This window comes from Lithobates pipiens, unplaced genomic scaffold (assembly GCF_037356315.1).
Source record: "Lithobates pipiens isolate NorthernLeopardFrog02 unplaced genomic scaffold, aLitPip1_a1.2 Scaffold_18, whole genome shotgun sequence".
Classification (NCBI taxonomy): domain Eukaryota; kingdom Metazoa; phylum Chordata; class Amphibia; order Anura; family Ranidae; genus Lithobates; species Lithobates pipiens.
In genome coordinates, this window is record NW_027507758.1 from 398,087,424 (window position 1) to 398,108,765 (window position 21,342).

The 21,342-nt window shown below is 38.4% G+C and overlaps 1 protein-coding gene across 4 annotated transcripts in view; it reads left to right on the forward strand.

The window, feature by feature from the left end:
* Nucleotides 1-21,342, forward strand: part of ADGRB3 (adhesion G protein-coupled receptor B3) — a 1,271,667-nt gene that overhangs the window by 462,300 nt on the left and 788,025 nt on the right. For all 4 annotated transcript variants that reach the window (XM_077487874.1, XM_077487872.1, XM_077487875.1 and 1 more), the window contains one exon: nt 5,087-5,248. In XM_077487874.1, the coding sequence (XP_077344000.1) occupies nt 5,087-5,248 (162 nt within the window). The remainder of the gene's footprint in view (nt 1-5,086; nt 5,249-21,342) is intronic.

Below are 21,342 nucleotides of genomic sequence, written 5' to 3' on the forward strand. Positions count from 1 at the left end.
TCTGCTGCTGCCTGTAATTGTGAAGGCTTGAAAATAAATATGCTTGATGTTATGGAGCTGCCAGCTGCTTCTTTTACTCAATGACCATTTGTCTATTGGTGTGTGGGAGGACACCTCAGCTTGGACACCCTGTCTGCAAACTTGCAAAGTAAGACTTTGTTTTCCACTGTTCTGAGCCATACAATCTTTGATCAATTCTGTAGCAATTAGATTCTTTTTTACTATATTTTTACCAAAAGTGGAATTACCGGATATATTGTTATAGTATGTTTTTGAAACCTTCTTGTATACAGTTTCTCAAGTCAATCATATTTTGTGAATTGGTTGCAAAGCTTCTTACCTGGAGATCCTGCCACTAACAGCTCTTCCTGATGCAGGCACAAATGCTAAACCAATGTCTTACAATTAGCTGCAGCTTTCTCAACCTTCCATGTGTGCTCCTTCAGTTGGCCATTGGGCTGCCCTTCTGACCTGTTTTAGAATGATTTGCTATATAAGACCACTTGAAACCATACTTTGCTTTGTGGTTTTGGATCCATATATTAACAAGGAGTGCACTTATACTATCACTGCTTTAGTCTGTTTACCAAATTTTTATTTTATAAAGTATGAAAATATTTATAGAAACAATAACCATGAAATACATTATCTAGATCCAGTTTTCAGCCTCATTACCATGAACTTTGGCTAAGTTAGTGTTGCAATAGACAGTGGGTACACTGGAAGACATTATGGAGTTCAAGGCAGTTTACATATAATTAGGGCTCAAACATTCTCCTTTAAAAAATCTAGCTATGAATATATACTGAAATCAGCACTGGGCATTAGGAGCAAGCACCGTTACTTATTTTACTTTTTACAATTAATGTTAAAATGTATTTTTTTTTTTTTCAAATTTGTTTAAAAGAGACATTTTTGTCATGATTGAACTCATGCCTAGGTTCATAACTCACTTAGTAGTAATGCTTGTCCTTACAAGCCTGTGGTTACTGACCTAAAATATAAATGTTAGTTTCTGATCTTCTGGTTACTAAATTAAAAGCATTTTATATAGTGTAAGTTAGTGGCTGCCAATTATACAGCATACTTTATCTTTAGTTTATTTTGCTGTAATTGCATTCTCATGTAACTGAACTTACTCATATCTACAATAATTCATGTTTTAACATTTTCATGGTCAGTTTTCATTTATTTAAACAATATATTTAACATTCAAAAGCATATATTTACATTCTTCTCATTTTATTCTAATTTAATAAAAATTTTATGTCAGCCTTGTATGCATTTATATGGCTAAATCTAGAGGTACTTATTTTGCTTAGAAAAATAACTTATTTAATTTGTTGTTACTTGAGACCTGACTTATATGTCTTCTTAGCTAGGTCCTGCCCCATTACCAACCTACTGTCCAATAAGAGCACAACTGTGGTCATTACCAGCATTCTTTTGGACTTGGTGCAGGCAGGTGGGCAGTTCTTAGTCAATCAACTTGTCAAAAGAAGCAACTAAAACAGATTTGTCCGCACAGAAACATTTTTTTGGATAACCAAGGTAATAGTGAACACCCTGTGGTACCTGCTCTTAGGCAGAACAGTTGCTTAATAAAAAGTTTATGATAACTGAAATAGTGATTTTTGGGTTATTTTAGGAAACATCCAGAGGCACAGAGAAGAGATATCCAAATTTTGTAAGATGAATCTAAATGGGCAAACATAGGGACAGGGCTTGATAAGCAGTACTGAATTAAAGTGGCACTAAACTATGCACTGCCTGTTCCAAACAAATAGAAGTGAGGGGATAAAGAAGAGGACATTACAAGAAGGCAAAAAAAAAACAAGTTAATGGAAAATAGATTACAGTTGTGATGTGTATGGATTAATTTAGAGAATATGGCCATCATTTTGTGAAACTTTAAGCAATAAAAATATTACTGTTTGTGAGCTTTTAGTTCTGAATGCTAAGGCTACTTAGTTGTTTTCCCTATGAAAAATTGTTTAACAGGAACAGAGATTGGAACAAATATACATCTGCAATGTCAATGACTGTACTAATTGTTAAGGTTACATCTAGGCAGACATGCTATTTAAACAGTTTTAGAAAGTACCTGAACACAATTATGCTTGGTATAAATTTGCTGGAAATCAGCTGGACTTGGCTGACAGTCAGCCAATGTGTACAACTGTCTGTCCAACAAAAGCTGGTCCAATGACTGGCTTTTGTCAAAGGGACATGCAGGAAAGCCAGCATCCAATCAGTGCTTGCAGCCATTGGCTGTGAGCAGTGATCAGTGTTTTCTGGCAGGGGGGAGTCCCCCTATAAGAATACAAAAGCGCAGCAGGGAATATTGCCACACTAATATTTCTTGTGTTGGTAAGGCAATCTGTCAGGTTTTTTTTTAATTCAGTTCACTGGGTTGAACGAAAAAAAAAATCTAGCAGTGTGTACCAGGCTTTAGTAGTGTACTTGTTTTAACCCCTTGGTGAGGGTAAAACAAATGGTGATACCTGAACACAATTTTGCAACTTTGATATGCGTCTGTGAAACTGTATATATTATCACAACTACATAGTGAATCCAGGTGAATTATACCTGGTTTCTTTCAGAATAAATTGGGCTTTCTTCTAGTGGTAAATTGCAATGGATATCTCCTGACTTTATTTATTATCAAAGAAAAACTAACCCAAAAGAGCAATTTAAGAAAAAAAAAGTATCTGTATATTTCTTGCTATTATTATAACATACCACCAAACAACTATCCAAAATAAGTGATCCTGCTGCTGACAATTGCAGCATTATCACATATCTGTGTTTTATTTGTTTGTACCTGTAGTAGGACATAAAGACAATAGTGTACATTTTGCTTTTTTTATCCCTCTTAAAAAACACTGTCAAAAACTAAAAAAAAAAAAAAACCTACTCAAAATATATTGACTTCAACTTTTGACTCCATCATTCGACCCTGACCTTGACATTTGACCCTTACGTTGATGCTAACAATAACCCTGACTGTGACCTAGGTCAAACCTTGAGCTATCTAATTTTCTTTGTTTTTTTTTAATGATTTTTACACACATTTTTCTGTTTACCTCTTTCTCCCATGCGTGGAGAGAAAGATACAATGTATCTTTCTCTCCATTCAGAAGAGAAAGAAAAACATGGGGTGGGCTGCACAGTGACTGATCACTGTGATACTCAATCAGAGGCTATCATAGCAATCAATTGACCGGGAGTGGAAAGCCCTGGGTTCCAATCATTAATACAAGCCCCATGGCTTTTGGTGGGAGCCTAATCTCTGTGCTGGAAGCTCATTGTGTGGCGCACTCCCAGCACAGGACAGGTATGCATATATATGACCTCATGAAGACTCACTTCCGTGAGGCCACATATATGTGGACAGGTGGTGCAATGGGTTACATTTCTACACAGTAATTGTTCCTGTTATCCTGTATGGAATAGTTGCAAGTTATTGAATTTGACTTGAATTTCCTATGACTCAGCATGAGTTCTAGTTTTAGTTAGTTAGCACTATGATGGTTGTTAGAAAAAAAAAATCACCTTTGACTCAACCAATTGGATGCAGGGGTTTCAATGGTATAAACTTTTGCATGTGAGCAGAGTTATTTCATATAACAATAAATGCTGAAAAGTGCAATTATAGATATAAGTATTTATCTACTGTACTTTTTAGATGTTAGCTAGTTATCTAGTTGTTCAGGTGACTGTATGGATGTATATAATAGACTGAAATGTCTCTTACTAGTTGCTCCATAATTATGACATTTGTGCATGATCTACACTGCGGGATTATGAAGCATTTTCATAGATAGTATGAATAGTTTTAACTAAGGGCTCCTTAAGCAAAATGCATGTATTATCATGCCTTGCAATATGGTAGTTGTTTTCATTTATAAAAGAATTTGATTTAATTGGCTTGATTGGTAAAATTAAGGTCAACACACCCAACATGCGACATGCAGAACTGTTTTTAAAATGACGCAGGGTACTGAATTTGTGGGAACTCTACTGAAAACAATGTATTTTTTTATCTTAAAGTGGTTGTTTCCCCCCAAAAATCATGCTCCTGTCTCTTTAGGGCATGAGCTATAGCATAATGATTTTGCCTAGCCAATATTCTCTTTGTATCCTCTACAGTACCTGCTTGATCCTGCCGGTCCTGACTTCCCCTCCTCAGAGCTAACCACATTTATCATGGCTGATGATCCATGAAATCGTGGTCAAGATACATGCATCCATCATCTAGCTTCTCTCCTGTGCGTCTGGGTATCTCTGCAGTTTCCCCCTCATCCCCCTCCTCTCTCCCTGTCAGCTCCGTAGGGTGTAGTGAGAACACAATCTCACCACCCCTCCCATATCCCTTTCCGCTTCTCTCCTAACAGCCCCTCCCCTCTCATTCAGCCTTCATTCACTGACTATACTGTTTACCTAAAACAGAAGGGAATCTCTGTCCCTCCCACTTGGCTCCCTTAGATTGGGATATAGAGCAGAGAGAGGAAGTGACCACAAATGAGCACAAATAAAAAAGGTATTTAGGATTGGAAAAAATAAAAACAAACCATACTGCTTAATGAACAAACACATGGAGGCTAGATCAATTTAGCCATTTGAGTTAAAACCACTTTAATACATTTGGCTGCTGTGGAAAATACAGAAAATTGCAAACCAAAACATCTGGTGGGCATGAGCCCTTAAGCACCCATGTATTTTAAGGAGCAATAAACTTCTTGATAACAAAAGTAACAGAAAGGAAACTGCATGTTTTTTTTATGAAAATTTTCTCAACTGTGGTTATAAATCCATAAGGTTTACTTTAAAGGCAAGCCAAACGCTATCACTTTCAATGCAATTTTAATGCCATCAAAAACTTCTGTTTGACATAAACCCTTTCAGTGCTAGATGGTGATTGAGAACTGTAACAACTGAGCACCGTCAATTGTGGAAACTGAATGCATGTGAATTGTTACATTATTTATGTCACAGTGTTTTTGTACTAAACATTTTAACATGCTGTAGTAGCATATATGATACTTAAGGCTGTATTCATTTTTATTTGTTGTCTTGTATACAGGTGAATCTGGTGTTGAAGAGTGGTCCCAATGGAGTACATGTTCAGTTACTTGTGGTCAAGGGTCGCAGGTGCGAACCAGAACTTGTGTACCACCTTACGGGACACACTGCAGCAGCCCCTTAAGAGAAACAAGGGTTTGCAATAACACTGCCCTCTGTCCAGGTAGTGTTAGTAGCAGATCTATACAAATTTGGATGTTGTGAATATGTATAATGCCAAAACATCAATACAACGTTTTTTTCTTTTGCATATTTTAAATATACAGTCTATTATTACTTAAAATTTAATAGGAAAAATGTCAGTTATACATTTTTGAAAGTCAACATGGTCATTCAGTATACAAAGTCATTTTATTTTCAACACTGAGTATATGTAAATCATAGAAAATGTAGTACAATTGTTTGGCCATCTAAGGGGTACATTTATCAACTTTGCATGATATTTTTCCATAATTTGCTTAAAATGCATCGGTGAACATTCACTGATGTATAAAGCCAAGTTAGTAGAGATTCATCCAAGATTAACCCAGATTCAACCGGGGAAACAATTTTTTTCTGACATTAAACAACATCTGTTCATCAATAGAAAAAGGTATTTACTGTAACATTAACCCTAAGAAATAAAAAAAGTCAACCTCCCTGTATAGTCACCTGGCATTCTCTCAACCTATTATTTTTTTTAAACATTCGCTTGGTTTGAGGTTTATTATCATTGCATGCTCTAAACTAAGTTGTACTAAAATGCAATGACTGCCTAAGGAGAGTACTGAACCCATGTTTTTAATACATTTTCAGCGCTTACAGTTATTTTTTTAAACAATAGTAATTAAAAAAAACAACATGACTCCAATCTTAGAGCCAAACATTCTATTCAGTGGGCTGGCTAGTTGAAAGGCATTCAGACTAGTGTCCCCGAGCAATTGAATGGAAAACCGGGGGGTGCTTTGAGAGAAGTTCTTGCCAAATATTAGTTTCCTCCCAAAGCACTAGTGCTTGATGCTAATGAGTACTAGGCACTTTAAGAGCTACAGAACCCAGAATGGGATGTCAGCAAGGAATTTCTTGTATATCACCTATCTGTTTTTCCCTGAGGGACAATTTGGTTGTTGCGCTCTTCTTTGTGACCTGTTTTTTTTTTTTCTGGAGTTTTAGAATTCTAAAAAAGTGAAAAATAAGGAAAATATCTTTGAATCTCTCTTGGGTAAAACACCTACTAATTATTCACAGAGCAAAATGCCCGATAAATCATTGATAAATACTGTATACTCCAAAGTCTTCATGTTGCCTATAAATGGTCAACATTTAAAGGAGCTTCACTTTTATTCTAGTGTAGTGACTTCATAGTTAAAACTAACCTAACCTAACCAACCTAAATAGCAAACATAGAATCAGCACAAGGGACATACACACAGTCACAGTAGGATGTGTCCTTTCTGCTGATACTTTTTTTTAGGTAAAATCTTTCTTTATCCATGAGCCCCACCACCACCACTGTAATCTTGTAGCGTGATGGGGCTAATAGAACTAATGGCTGTTACAGGTTCTCATCAAGAGAGCCCAACTATGACTACCTTTTCTTCCCAGCTCCACTATTTATAAAAGCTGTGCTACAGCTTCTATGAATGAAACAGAATGTTTGAATGGAGGAGGCAACCCTTTTAATCATCCACCCATCCTACATTTATAGATCACTTTCCATTTATAGTAGCTGTACTATGGCTTCTATGCATTTCACAGCAGGGTGAAAAAGGCAGACATGGGTTCTCTTAATTAGGGAGTTCTTTTAATTTCCACTGCACCAGAAAATTACAGCAGCAAGAGTGGGGGGCATGGACAGTGGAAGATTTCACTAAAAGAAGAGGCATCAGCATAAGGAATGCCATCCTAATTACTGCAATGTACTGTGTTTTGTACCTAGTGATGATTTTACTTGTTGTTGATTGTGCTTTGTTTTCAGTTTTATTTTTTTTGCACCGTACCTAGGCTTTAAGCTCCAAGTGGCTTTGTTCTATAGCTCTTTCCAATGTTAGTACTATAATGACCACTGAAGCACTTTCATTAGCCACGTTAATGAGAGATGAGACTTGCCCCTGGCATCATGATAACCATGCTTCTTGATTTAATCTAGAAAGAAATAGTTCACAATTAACATAAAACTGCCTATGAAGGTAAGGGGTGTCTGTAGATAAAAACAAACTGTGCATCTCTGAGCACAGTTAAATAATGCCATTTACATACCTCATGAAGCCTGAATGAAATACATGATTTACTAGGCTATTGCTAAAAGAGGCCTACCCATTACTGTTCATCTCCACTATTATCTGAAAAGGCTTTTTTTGATAAAGGTAAACTAACACTTTAAGATTTAAAAACACTGTAAAGTTTGCTTTAATATTGTGTTGCTTAACCCATTTGAGCTGCTGCTTCCTGAGCATTTAAGGGGTTTAGGATGCCGGAAGGGTGATGTTTAGGATCATGTGACTGCCGTGATTGGCTGTCACGGTGCTCACATGATCGGAAATCTCCCAATTGCAAGTAAGGATTGGGAGCTTTCAGCTAGCCACCAGTAACTGTGCCAGAAGCGCACGCTCCCGGTACATCTGTATTTACACTAATGCGCGCAAATATGCGACCGCTCAGCGACAAGGCCCACCCACGAGAGGCTGCATATTTGCATGCGGCCGGTGCGAATGGGGTTAAATAGTTTGTGATGTTTGATGATATAATTTATTACTATTATTGCTTACCATAGCACAGTGTTCTGCAGCTCTTAAAAAAATGAAAATTTTCAGAAAGGAGTATGATTCCAACTGTGTATACAAATGTATATGATGCATTTACTGGTACAGCAGGCATGCAGCAATCATGGTTCAGTTACAGTAGGTATCATCTTTTATTGAAATATAAAAACTTACCAGTCTCCAGCAAACTGTGAATAAGAGCAGTGAATGTTATTCACACAATGGCATTTTTAAGCCTTTCTGAAGTTGTAGGACTCATGCACACTAGGACCTAAAAAAAATGCTTTTATGTGTGTTTGACATTTTTTTCTGCCTCTAAATACCCTTCTGTGTTAGCATATGTGTCCATGTACATTTACATGTGATTAGAGGCAGAAAAAAAAACCAGGCCAGTGTGTTCAAGAGAGGAGCATTTTGCTACAAAAAAAAATAAAAAATAGATAAGCCGGGCAAGAAAGAAGTGCAAATACATTAATGTTATTACACAGTCGACCATGGGAGACCTATGGGGCATATTTAAAAAGCAGCAAATGTGGCATTCACTAGACATTCCGGTAAATAAATAAGTGTACAGATGTGAGCAAAAAGTTTTCTAATACCTTCTTTTCAGTCAGTTTTCTGCATTGATGTTCTGATTAGACTGGCATACTTTGTTAACTTTTGAAAGCAGTATGCTAGGTGATAAAAATGCTTTTTATCGCTGTTCTGATTATACGTGTAGACTTTGCTTACCTTTTAAAGCTGTTTGTTAGGGTAAACCATGTGCTAAACACTTTAGCAAAATTATGACATAAATAAGGTTTACATTTTACAAAAAAGAATAAATCATTCTCATTATATGTATCCCTGCTATTACACATTTTGCAATACAATTTTTGAATCACTGAGTGAACAGGATTGTATTCATTGGTCCACTGATAATAATATTGTTCTGTTTTAGACAGTGAATCAATGTTTACATATTATGTAGTATTTTTCAACTATTCTCAAAATGTTATCATTGGGGGTTGGGGTTGATTTACTAAAACTGGAGAGTGAAAAGTTTGGTTGCAGCTGTGCATGATAGCTAATTGGTTTTTAACGTCACCTTGTTCAATTAAGCTTTGACAAAAAAACTGGGAGCTCATTGGTTTCTATGCAGAGCTGCACTAGATTTTGTATTCTCCAGGTTTAGTAAATCAATCCTTAATTAGTAAAAAGCTACAATATATTAATTCTACACAATGATTATTAGCATATATAGATACAGTATGTATTAAAAGAATTTGAATATACAAATGGTGCAGCGCAAATAAAAGTCCACCAAACATTGGTCACATATCACTGTGTAACAGCCGAAAAAGGTATAAGGGGAAGACACCCCGTAGTGAGACAGCTCTTCTTTTTTGTGTGACCACTCCTTCCACCAGTAGAAATAAACTCTTACCAGCTGGGATGGACCTCTGAAAGTCTCAAATGGTCAAACATGCAGATTCAGACTCATAGTATGCAGGAGCCTCACTGGTTGATTTCCCATGTGTGGATAGAGAGAACTTCAGATCCTATTCATTAACGGTCAGATGTAGCTGGCTTCCAATATATGCCCAACGCTTTCACTCTGGGTGTATATGGGCGAATATATGTAGGAAGGAAAAAATCAGAGGGAACCTCAGCCAAGGATAAATGTGCAAAAAAGGATAAAAAAAACTATCTAAGTGTAGCTTAAAAAAGATCGTTTTATTTAATATTCACAATTACAGAAGGTTAAATAAAAGTAAAAAATAGTGGTAAAAAAATATAGTAGCCAAAAATTCCACTGTAATAGTCCACAGTTCAATAAACTCACGTATAATGATATTGCTGTGTCAATACTCATAGCCACCACAAGATGCCAGTGTGGTAGCTTATATAATGCCAAAGAGCAGAGTGCACAGCAGAGAAAAACAAAGTTCAAGTGTATTGGATAATGACAATGCCCTAGTGCCAATACTACAAGCCGCCACAAGATGCCAGTGTGGCAGCTTATATAATATAAAAAGCAGAGCACACAGCGGAGAGAGAACAAAACTAAACTGGACAGCGGGTGATGTCCGTGAACAAGCTCCTCCCCCATACGTATGCTATGTCCTATCAGGACTTTGTCAACGGTGGGTGGAGCTTAACGTTGTCACCATTCATATTTAATTATATTTAATTATAATAATTTCATATACAAGTAGTGTACTGGTTGCCATGGTAAGCCTGGACTCTATAGCACGGCGGCGGCTGGAAGTGGAAGCCAGCCATACTAATATGCCAGAATGATGCTGCTTTTCACATGGGGACACTTAACCTCCCTGGTGGTGATCCCGAGTCTGGCTCAGGTTGGGATTTTAGTTCCACGAGCGGTAACCCCGAGCCAGACTCGGGATCGCATCGCTGGATACAGGGAGAGGTTACTTACCTTGTCCCCTGGATCCATCGATGTCCTCCGTGCTATGTGATCGAGCTGATTCACACAGTGCCCGAGTGCCGCCGAGCTCCGTTCCCTGCGACGTTTTGGCGCACGGGAGCGGAGATCGGCGCCAAATTCAAAAAAGTCAAAACACACAAAACACACACAGTACCAGTACTGTAATCTTACAGATTACAGTACTGTATAAAAAAATACACACCCCCTTTGTCCCTAGTGGTCTGTGCAGTGCCATGCATGCACTTTTATATTATAAATACAGTTTTTTCGGCCTGGAATTTGGAGATTGTCCATAGCAACCAAAAACTGTCCCTTTATGCCAAAAGTGATTTTAGACCAACTAGAAAACAGCGATAATAAATTATAATCACTTGCAGAATTAAGCGATAGCGATTTGTGGGGAAATTCTTCATCAAACACTGAATCTAATCACAGCGACAATTCTGCATATGAGCAAATTTCAGTGTTTTTGGATTTGATTATATTATTGAATAATTGTTATTATTATTTATTATATTATAAACTTTATCATACCCAGGATGTCTGCTAGACTCTGGTTTGAACAGATTTAAGAGAGTTATCCCTAAGAATTACAGGACTACAACATAAAACGCAAAATTTCCATGCAAAATAATTGTGCCGCTTTCAGCACCTAAAACCAGAACTAATCATACCGCCAGGGAGGTTAAACAAGCCTCCATGCACAGTGAACCACTAATAATTATTCATATCAATTGATATGAAAGGAACAAAACAAGGGCAATGGTAACAACAGTACATAATTAAAAAACTCCACTGTCCCTATATTTTACTACCACAATGATATATTAAAACATGTTAATAAGAGAATATGCATATATATATATATATATATATATATATATATATATATATATATATATATATACAGTGGGGATCGAAAGTTTGGGCACCCCAGGTAAAAATGTGGATTAATGTGCATAACGAAACAAGAAAAGATGGAAAAATCTCCAAATGGCATCAAATTACAGATTAGACATTCTTATAATATGTCAAAAAAAGTTAGATTTTATTTCCATCATTTACACTTTCAAGATTACAGAAAACAAAAAAATTGCATCTGCAAAAGTTTGGGCACCCTGCAGAGTTAATATCTTGTACTGCCCCCTGTGGCAAGTATCACAGCTTGTAACCGCTTTTTGTAGCCAGCCAAGAGTCTTTCAATTCTTGTTTGAGGTATCTTTGCCCATTTTCCCTTACAAAAGTGTTCCAGTTCTTTGAGATTTCTGGGCTGTCTGTCACGCACTGCTCTTTTAAGGTCTATCCATAGATTTTCAATAATGTTGAGGTCAGGAGATTGTGAAGGCCATGGCAAAACCTTCAGTTTACGCCTCTTGATGTAATCCCCCGTGGATTTTGAGGTGTGTTTAGGATCATTATCGATTTGTAGAAGCCATCCTCTCTTTAACTTCAGATTTTTCCCAGATGGCATCAAGTTACCATCCAAAATTTGCTGAAATTTTATTGAATCCATTTTTACTTCTACTCGTGAAATGTTCCCTGTGCCACTGGCTGCAATACAACCCCAAAGCATGATTGATCCACCCCCATGCTTAACAGTTGGACAGAGGTTCTTTTCATTAAATTCTGTGCCTCTTCTTCTCCAAACGTACCTTTGCTCATTCCGGCCAAAAAGTTCTATTTTAACCTCATCGGTCCACAGAACTTGTTTCCAAAATGCCTCAGGCTTGTCTATATGTTCATTTGCAAAGTTCAAACGCTGATTTTTGTGGTGAGGACGTAGAAGAGGTTTTCTTCTGATGACTCTTCCATGAAGACCATATTTGTACAAGTATCTCTTTATAGTGGAATAGTGTACCACAACTCCAGTGTCTGCCAGATCTTTCTGGAGGGATCGTGCAGTCAAACGTGGGTTTTGAATTGCTTTTCTCACAATCCTGCGAGCTGTTCTGTCTGATATTTTTCTTGGTCTTCCAGATCTTGCTTTAACTTCCACTGTTCCTGATGACTGTCATTTCTTAATTACATTCCGAACAGAGGATATTGACATCTGAAAATGCTTTGCTATCTTCTTATAGCCTTCTCCAGCTTTGTGAGCGTCAACTATTTTCAGTTTCAGTTTTCTAGACAACTGCTTAGAAGAACCCATGGTGCTGATTGTTGGGGCAAGGTCAGATGAGTCTGGCCATTTAAAACCTTTGAGATTGACATCACCTGGTCTTCCCAGACGATGATTGAGAACAATCCATGACACTGGCAGGTCTCAGCTTTGCAAAGGGGGCAGTGCATGCTATAAATTCTGCAGGGTGCCCAAAACGTTTGCCATTTATATATATATATATATATATATATATATATATATATTAATCAATTAAAAAAAAAATATTTTTTCGTGATAAAATAATTGGAAAAATGTAAAAACAGTTCAGATCCAAATCAACATTTAATCCTCCCGGAGTAAGAACCCGCGTCTCGTGGATCCAGAAAGATTCACGCTGACTTAAGATACGAATAAAATTGCCTCCCCACCAGTGCTTCTTAACTATTTCCAGGCCCCAAAATTTAAGGAAACGGGGGGTCCCTGTCATGAACATATCTGAAGTGTTTGGACACATTATGGGAGCATAAACCCTTTTTGATATTGTTAACATGTTCAGCGACACGGACCCCAAGAGGCCTAGAGGTCCTCCCTATATATTGGAGACCGCAATCACACTCAAGCATGTAAACTACTCCTTCAGTATTACAAGTTATAAGGTTTTTAATTTGATAGGTTCTTCCTGTAGTGGAAGCCATAAACTCCTTTCGTCTCTTCTTATTATGCTTACACTGTTTACATGAGGGGCATTTGCCACACGCATAAAAACCAGTGAGAAAAGAAAAGATCCTATTCTCTTTAATTACCGGGGGATCTACTACACTAGGGGCTTTGTTTGGTGGACTTTTATTTGTGCTGCAGCATTTGTATATTCTAATTTGGTTGTGAGGTATTTTGTGTATTGCTCCTTTAGGTGCTCAGCTTGCAAAAAGTATTTGTTTTTTGGTACATGTGAGCGCTGATTGTCTTTTTATCTTATTACAGTATGTATTAACTCGACAAACACGATCTAATAAGAAAATGTAGAAGAGAGCATAAATAGCATTTTGTATATTTAACTCTGTGATAGTCTAATGATCTTTCAATAGCTTTGTCAGGTAATCAATGAGAACATAGGGAAAAGTAGGTGGGTAATCAAAACATAGAACTGGATAAGTAAACCATATCAACAGTAAAAAGACTATTGAAATACATCAGATACGTATATTCTTGGATGTGGACATTACATTTCAGATTACATAACCATTTAGACAATGCTAAATTAAATTGTTTTATAGGCAATTTTAAAGAGCTACAATTTTTACACAGAATATTGCAAATTTATGTCAGTAAATAACTTCCAGCAATCTTGGGGGTGAGCATTTGGATTTGAAGCTAATACTTAGTGGATAATAATGTAAATCTGGAAGGGAATTGGTCTATTCCTACATGTTCTGTAGAATAGCAAGTTCTAGTGTGGGGGCTAAAAGAGTCGATATAAGATCAGGTATAGGTCAGATCACTTGATTCTAGTAGGAGAATAGTGATTTACAATGCCAGAGCAAATGGCAGAGTGAGCCACTAGTTCCAAAGTGTCTCCAGCAGCCGGGATACTGTGCAAGGTAAAATTTTCATGCCTAATATGGAGCTATATTCCATCTATGGATCCCTCTTTGTAAGAGTGCCAGTGATTGGTGTAGGAAGACCAGATAAATTGCTTTTTTGTATGAATTCTGGGAATTGTTTTCAGTTTCCCATTTAATTAGGATAACTTTGTGTTGAGAGATGGAGTAGTTGCTCCAGACCAGGCCTTTAAGATTTATTGGAAGCATGGATGGATATTTAAATGTAGAGAGGAAAAAGCCCACTTCGACAGCCATAAGCAATGAATGTGGATTATTGAATTGTAAATATGATGTCTCCATAATTCGACAGAGTGTATCTGGTGAGAGTTTCTGCCAGTATTGTATGTGGTCAAGCAAAAGATCCCTGTTGTAATGGTGTATTTTTGGGAAACCCAGTCCTCCCATATGTTTGTACCCTGTAATTATGGGGCATGCACACCTACATCTTTTACTATTTCAGATTGTGGGATATTACTATTTCAGATATTTGGTCTGTTTTACTAAAGGCAAGTGTGCTGTTCGTTTTGCAAAGAAATTGTCCCATAGCTTAGTACCATATATACTCGAGTATAGGTCGATCCGAATATAAGCCGAGGCCCCTAATTTACCACAAAAAAACTGGGAAAACGTATTGACTCATGTATAAGCCGAGGGTGAGACATCCCTGTGTCCATCCCTGTGTCCATCCCTGTGTCCCGTCCATCCCTGTGTCCTTCCCTGTGTCCCGTCCATCCCTGTGTCCCGTCCATCGCTGTGTCCCGTCCATCCCTGTGTCCCGTCCATCGCTGTGTCCCGTCCATCGCTGTGTCCCGTCCATCGCTGTGTCCCTCACTGTGTCCCGTCCATCCCTGTGTCCATCCCTGCCTACCTGTGCCAATCTGCAGCCTCTGTGTGCCATGCCGCACCTCTCCTCCTCGTCTGACAGATGGCGGCCATTCCACTGTTCAAAAGCCGCGCCTCTCTGTCTGTGATAGGCGGAACACTCAATTTCCCAGCAGTCAGTGTTCCGCCTATCATGGACATCCTCTCATCCTCGTCCGTAGTATGAGAATGAGCGGATGTCCGTGATAGGCGGAACACTGACTGCTGGGAAATGGAGTGTTCCGCCTATCACAGACAGGGAGGCGCAGCTTTTGAATAGTGGAATGGCCGCCGTCTGTCTACCTGATCTCCGTGACTCGAGTATAAGCCGAGGGGGGCACTTTCAGCCTAAAAAAAGGGGCTGAAAATCTCGGCTTATACTCGAGTATATACGGTAAATGTTGTCTATCATTAAATTATGTGCAAGGAAAAATGCATGTTTTTCTTATTGTTACCAGATTCATTAAACTAAGAGGAAAATTCACCTGCAAAGTTAGGTCATGTATTTGTGAGATCATGGTGGAAATCTGTATTCCCAAGAACCTAATTGTAGTTACCCAGGTGTATGTAAAATTGTGTTTTATTTCACAGTTTAATGTATATGTAAGTCTAATTTGAGATTTTAAAAATCTGATTCAATTTATAGTAAGAAATGCACTAAAGAGGTTAATAGTGTTTTGGATTGTTTTGCAGGGGGGAAAAGCATAGTACACTATGAGGATGACATCTTCAGTGAATCAAATGATTTTGTGGGATTAATGATGAATTTCTAGACATTTGATGTTGGGATTAGTTTCAATGTGCTCTGCTAATGGTTCCATTATCAATGCAAATATATAATATTGATGAAAGAAACATTTTGAACTATTGAAAAAACAAACAGAATGTGTGTACCCACAAATGTTTCTCAAACCATCTCTGAATGCATGCCTACAGAAAATACTGCTAGATAGGGTGGAAGTGTAATTTTATATTGCTTAAAACACTGTTTTGGAAATACATCTATGGATAAAGATTTATGGCTCAGTCAATGATTTGGTGGATTTCTTAAGCGGTAAAAGCTTGGGATATTAACAGTAGTTGTTCCAAGGGGTTAGAGTGAGGGGAGGTCAATGGCCTTAAAAAACCTATCTCTAATGATTAGTGATGGTTTAGTTGTGTGAAGGTCTTTTTAAAAATCATATAAAAAACTGTAATATTTGGTACAAAGCAAAAAAGAGACTTTTATGGCCTCATCCAAAATATATAGAAAAAAATTGTTAATAATTGGTGAGAAATTCTCCAGCTACCTAAAAAGGCGGGCTATAACAGCATAGCAAAGGAGACACAAGTAACTTACAATAACATACCATCTTTATTATACAAAATTAAAAAACACATATGTTACCTATACATATTAGGGAAATAATACACTCTGAATGTTGTCAAAATGGCACAAATATACAGACTAAGTTGATATCAGTCCAAATTAGGTACAGTATATATTCTTTAGTGCCTGTAAGGTCAACACATTTCACCAGATATTTGGCTTCTTCAGGACCCAGACAAATGGAGAGGTTAGTATAGTAACATAAAGACTAATTATTGACCAAATATTGGGATATATTCAATATGCAGGCTCTTATCAGTGAATCTATTGGGTGGAGCACCCAAGCAACAATGACCCAAGTGGGCATAGGGGCCACAAAATCTGCACACTATAGGGTGGCCAGGACTAAAATCTAAATGAGAAATACATGCATGATGCATACATGCGACAATAGGTGTGATACCACCATACTCTTAACCCCTAAGATGGCTATCAGTATCTGCTGAAACTTCTTAGAAGAAAGGGTATGTTTTTACAGTTTTTTTCACTTCCAATTTTTATCCAGAGGATTTCAGATTATAAAGATAATATAGCATTTTAAATGACAGTAAAGGGTCTTAAGAACATGTGACCCTATCTCATAGATAACATTTATGAATGAATAACAGCTGTGTAATGATACATCAAGTACTAGGTATCATTAGAACAAGGGCGGGTAAAAGGGAGGGTAAAGGGAGATACCCAGAGGGTTAGCAGAATAGCAAGGAAGTTGCAGGCAGTAGCAGAAGAGAAATAAATGCATTAAATATACTTTCATTGTGTAACAGTTTTACATCAGATAGGCTGATTAATTAATACTCTTAGGGGATCGTAGTACTTGAGAGGTAATTGGTCCAGGACGGCCCAAGTTCCTGTAGTTTAGGTATTATAAGATGTGCTTTTGCATACATAGGTTCCATCTAGAAGTGTAGATTTAGTGTGGCGTGTAGCTGTTGACTTGAGGGAAGGGTGCTGCTTTTCCAGTTGTGTGCAATCAAAAGTCGTGCAGAATGAAGATTTGTGTAAGAATAGATCGGTATGGAGGCAGCCATGACTCAGGGTCTAGTCCTAATAAATCTTGTTGTGGGGTAAGCGTTGTATGGATTCCTGTGATTTTGCCAATAAGGGATTGCACTTTGTTCCACAAAGGTACAAGTAGTGGACAAGTCCACCAGATGTGTATGGTTGATCCTAGGACTCTGCATTCTCTCCAGCAAGCAGCTGAGTGTGAGGGAGAGATACGGGTAAGTTTTTATGGTGTTTGGTATCAATGGTGTAGGAGTTTCTGAGCAGTTTCCCAGTGAGTGAAGCATCTAAAGAAGTTAAGAGGGGCTTTTGCAGCATAGTGCCATGTTGTAACATTTGTTGTGAAGTGAGGGTGTGTTCCCATTTGACCATTGAGGGTAGTTTAGCATGATTCTGTTAAGCGCTGTGTATATGAGTGAAATCCCTTTATCAGGGTATGAGGTCTTTTAAAAACGTAGAATGTCAGCGGTGAGGGTATTATCTGACCACATGATCGTTTGTAGAGCATGGTGTATTCAGATGAATTTGTAAAAATCCCTATTGGGGATCTTGAATTGCAAGTGTAGGTCCTCAAATGTACACAACCTATTTTGATCATATCAGTCCTTGTTTTTGAAATACCAGCCATTGACCACGTAGTGGTGAATAAGTCCATGCATATAAGTTTCAAGGCAAAGATGGGGAGGAACTTCAGAGCTTATGAGGCCAGACCTCTGGCGAGTTGATGTGATGATTTCCAAACGTTGTGACTTTCACTGTGTTAAGATATGAATTATGTGGGTTGTATTGCAGCCAGATAGCTGCAAGAAGAGATCTAGTGGAGTATCCTAGGGAGGTCTCCTCAATTTGGACTCGTGAGGGGCATCCCACTAGGGACCACCATTGTTTAGCCTGGCTTAGAAGTTTAGCTTTATAATATTGTTTAATATCTGGTTCTCCCAGCCCAGCTTTGGATGTTGCTGTACACATGGGGGGATGTTTTATTCTAGGATGTTTGCTGTCCCAAATGAAGGTTTTGAGGATTCTTTGCAGTGTGGACAATTTAGTGGATAATATGGGCACAGAGAGTGTTTGGAGGACGTATCGCATGTAAGTGATTAAAAACATTTTTGCCAGTGCAATTTTCCCAGCCCAGGAGACAGAAATTTAGACAGAAATGTGACATCTGGAGCAGGCTTCCTTTATCAGTGGCCAGACGGGCTAACCTGGTCAAAATGATCTGGATGCCACAATTGCTTTACTTAATCCATAATTCACCAATTTTAATTGGGGAAAAATGGTTTAGAAAAATACAAACTCTTTTTAGAGAATTAATTTGGAGGAAAGGTGAGTCCAGGATCAGTTTACAAAGCGCAGTAAGTGAGGGAGGCTTAGCCATCCCCCAACCATATATTTATTATTTGGCTGCTCATTCGCAACATCTAGGAGGATGCGCTTATCAAGGGAGGGGGGAAGGGGAACAATAAATTGACGTTCTTAGACTCCCCACACAGTTCTATAATAGAGGCATTAGAAGCAGGGTGCTTGGATTGTAGGCGACCAACTTTAAAATTGATGACAAAAATATGGCAAACAATTAAGAGGATGATGGGGTATAAGGGAGTAACTGAATATTCACCTATATGGAACAATAAAAATTTGCAAGAACTCCTCAACGTAGAAAATAATAAGAAATGGGAAAAACATGGAGTATGCCAAGTAATTCAACTTTATGCGGGGAATACCCTAAAATCATTTACAGGTCTGAGACGAGAATATGAGATACCAAATAAGGTGTTTTATAATTATTTACAGTTAAGACACGCTCTGGCTAAACTGTTTAATAACAGCTCCTTGCAACAGTGCGAGATTCCCCTTCTCCAGAGAATAATTAAGGCTGACTCTAATAAGGGATTTATATCAATGGCGTATTTGCAATTAATGAGAAAAAAAAATAAAGATGAAAGTCTACTTAAAAAAAAAATAAGATGGGAAGAGGATGTGGGGGAAATAACAGTAGAACAATGGGGAAGGAGTCTAGAGCTTGGGCAATTAGTATTGGTTTCTCTTTCGCAAAAAGTATCTCACCTCTTCGTCCTTTATAGAATGTATTACACGCCTAAGAAAATGTGCATGTTTGGCTGCCGCTTGGACGACAAGTGTCCTAGATGTACTGGGATGGGAGACCTTAGACACATGTTTTGGAGATGCCCAAAGTTGCATCGATATTGGACAAAGATCGTAAAAATAATTAATATCACATTTAGGGTGAATCTTGATTTGTTTTGAAATATTCATTGCAATATCCATCTGGTCCAAGAGCCTTGTGAAGTGGTAGTGATTGTATTGCTTTTATAACTTCAGCTTGAGAGAACGGCTCGTTAAGCTGTACTAGCTGTTCTGAGGTATAGGAAGTATAATTGTAAGGAATCAAGGAATTGTGATATTTGCACAGGATCTGGATCAGGATCTGAGGGGGAGCCTTTTAGATTGTATAAAGATGCATAGTAGTGACTAAAACAATTCGCTATATCCTTGGGGTTATCAATTCTTTGTCCTTTAGATGTCTGCATAAAAGGAATTTCTGCTGCCACTGCTTTTGCTTAACTTGTTTGGCCAAATGAGATCCAGGTCTATTCCCAAAGGTATACCAACTTGTTCTCAACTGTTTAATATGATGATTAATTGAAGCTTGTAGAAAAGAATGCAATTTTTCCCTAAGGTCACGTAGACGGATACTGTCTGCGTCACTGAGTGATAATTTGTTGTATTGTTCCAATTTACGAATTTGGTCTATGCGGTATATGATATTGGGGTCTCTCAGAGTTGCTGTGATGCTTGCAAATTCCTTTTTGCGCTGGGAGGTTGCAGCCGATCTTGGTAGAGAAGTACTCCAGCATATAGATGAGGTAAATTGCATGCTGTTCTAGCTGCATGGAGTAACCGCTCTTTAATGTGATAGAAATGGATCCTTGTCAGAACATCTCTAGAGACTGTGTTTGAGAGATGGGTAGGTTTTGGGATCATGTGTGCCCTAACCTTGAGTAGATCTCTGGGGGTCAGGTCCGGTATTAACTTCAAAATAAGTTATTGCACATAGGGAATCAGGTCTTTTGGCTTAACTGCTTCAGGGACCCCCCTGATTTTAAGGTTGTTTTGTCTTGAGTGGTCTTCGAGGTCCGCCATTTTAACTGAAATTTACAGATTTGTTCAGCATGTTCCTCATGTGCATCGACCATCTCATCATGGACTTTGACCACTTCATTTATCGGACTTTCTAGATGATCAGTACGATCATCAATGTTATCAATTATTTTAGTGAGGTGGGATATGGATGAGCACAGCTCAATCCTTTTTGAAGGGAGAGAAGCATAGCTTTCAGAATGTTTTCAGAGGCAGGGACATCAGAAGCAGGGAAGGCTGCTAGGGAAAGGTGTGTGATCTGCCTGCAGCTCTGCATGTGTGCCTGAAGTGTCAGCATAGTGGAGCTTTTTGGCAGAGGGGAACTTGTGAGGGGAATGTTCAGGGGAATCTGCAGCTCTCTTACCCAGATCTGCTGGTAAGGCAGAGGAGGGCTAGTGAGGGGACTCCTCCATGTCAGAGAGGTTTTCCAGAGCCTATTCTGTCTGTGAGGGAGGCAGGGGAGAAGAGTGTCTGCTCGCCTCAGTGCCATCTTGAGTGTGTCTGCCTGCTGACATGAGGTAAAAGTCCATAAGTCGGCGCAGTCCCGGGATTTTGTTTTTCTTTCGGGACATAGCCCATACTGTGAACTTTCTTGTAGGGCAGTTGCATATGGCTGTAGTGCTGTTAGCCGATGTGAAGAGCCGAGTGTTGGCAGAGCCTCACAGTCGAGCGGCTATCTTTGGTAGCGGCCAAGACATGCATTTTTACAGTTTTTTATGTTGTTCATCTCTTACCCATATCTGCTCAGTTCCCAGTTGGAAATTCTTTTTTCTTTGGACACCATGCAGTTACATGTACATTGGTCTATGGGTTCATGGGTCTATGTGCACTATTCAATGGCCTCTTTACCACCTAAAAGAACCTGAAAGAACTGATGATTGCCTCTCAAGGACTGACCTTTCAGGTCTCCTAGAATTGCACATAACACCATCACAGGAACATCACCCCATGCCTGTTGGTGTTCACCTATCCTTACTGATATTTCC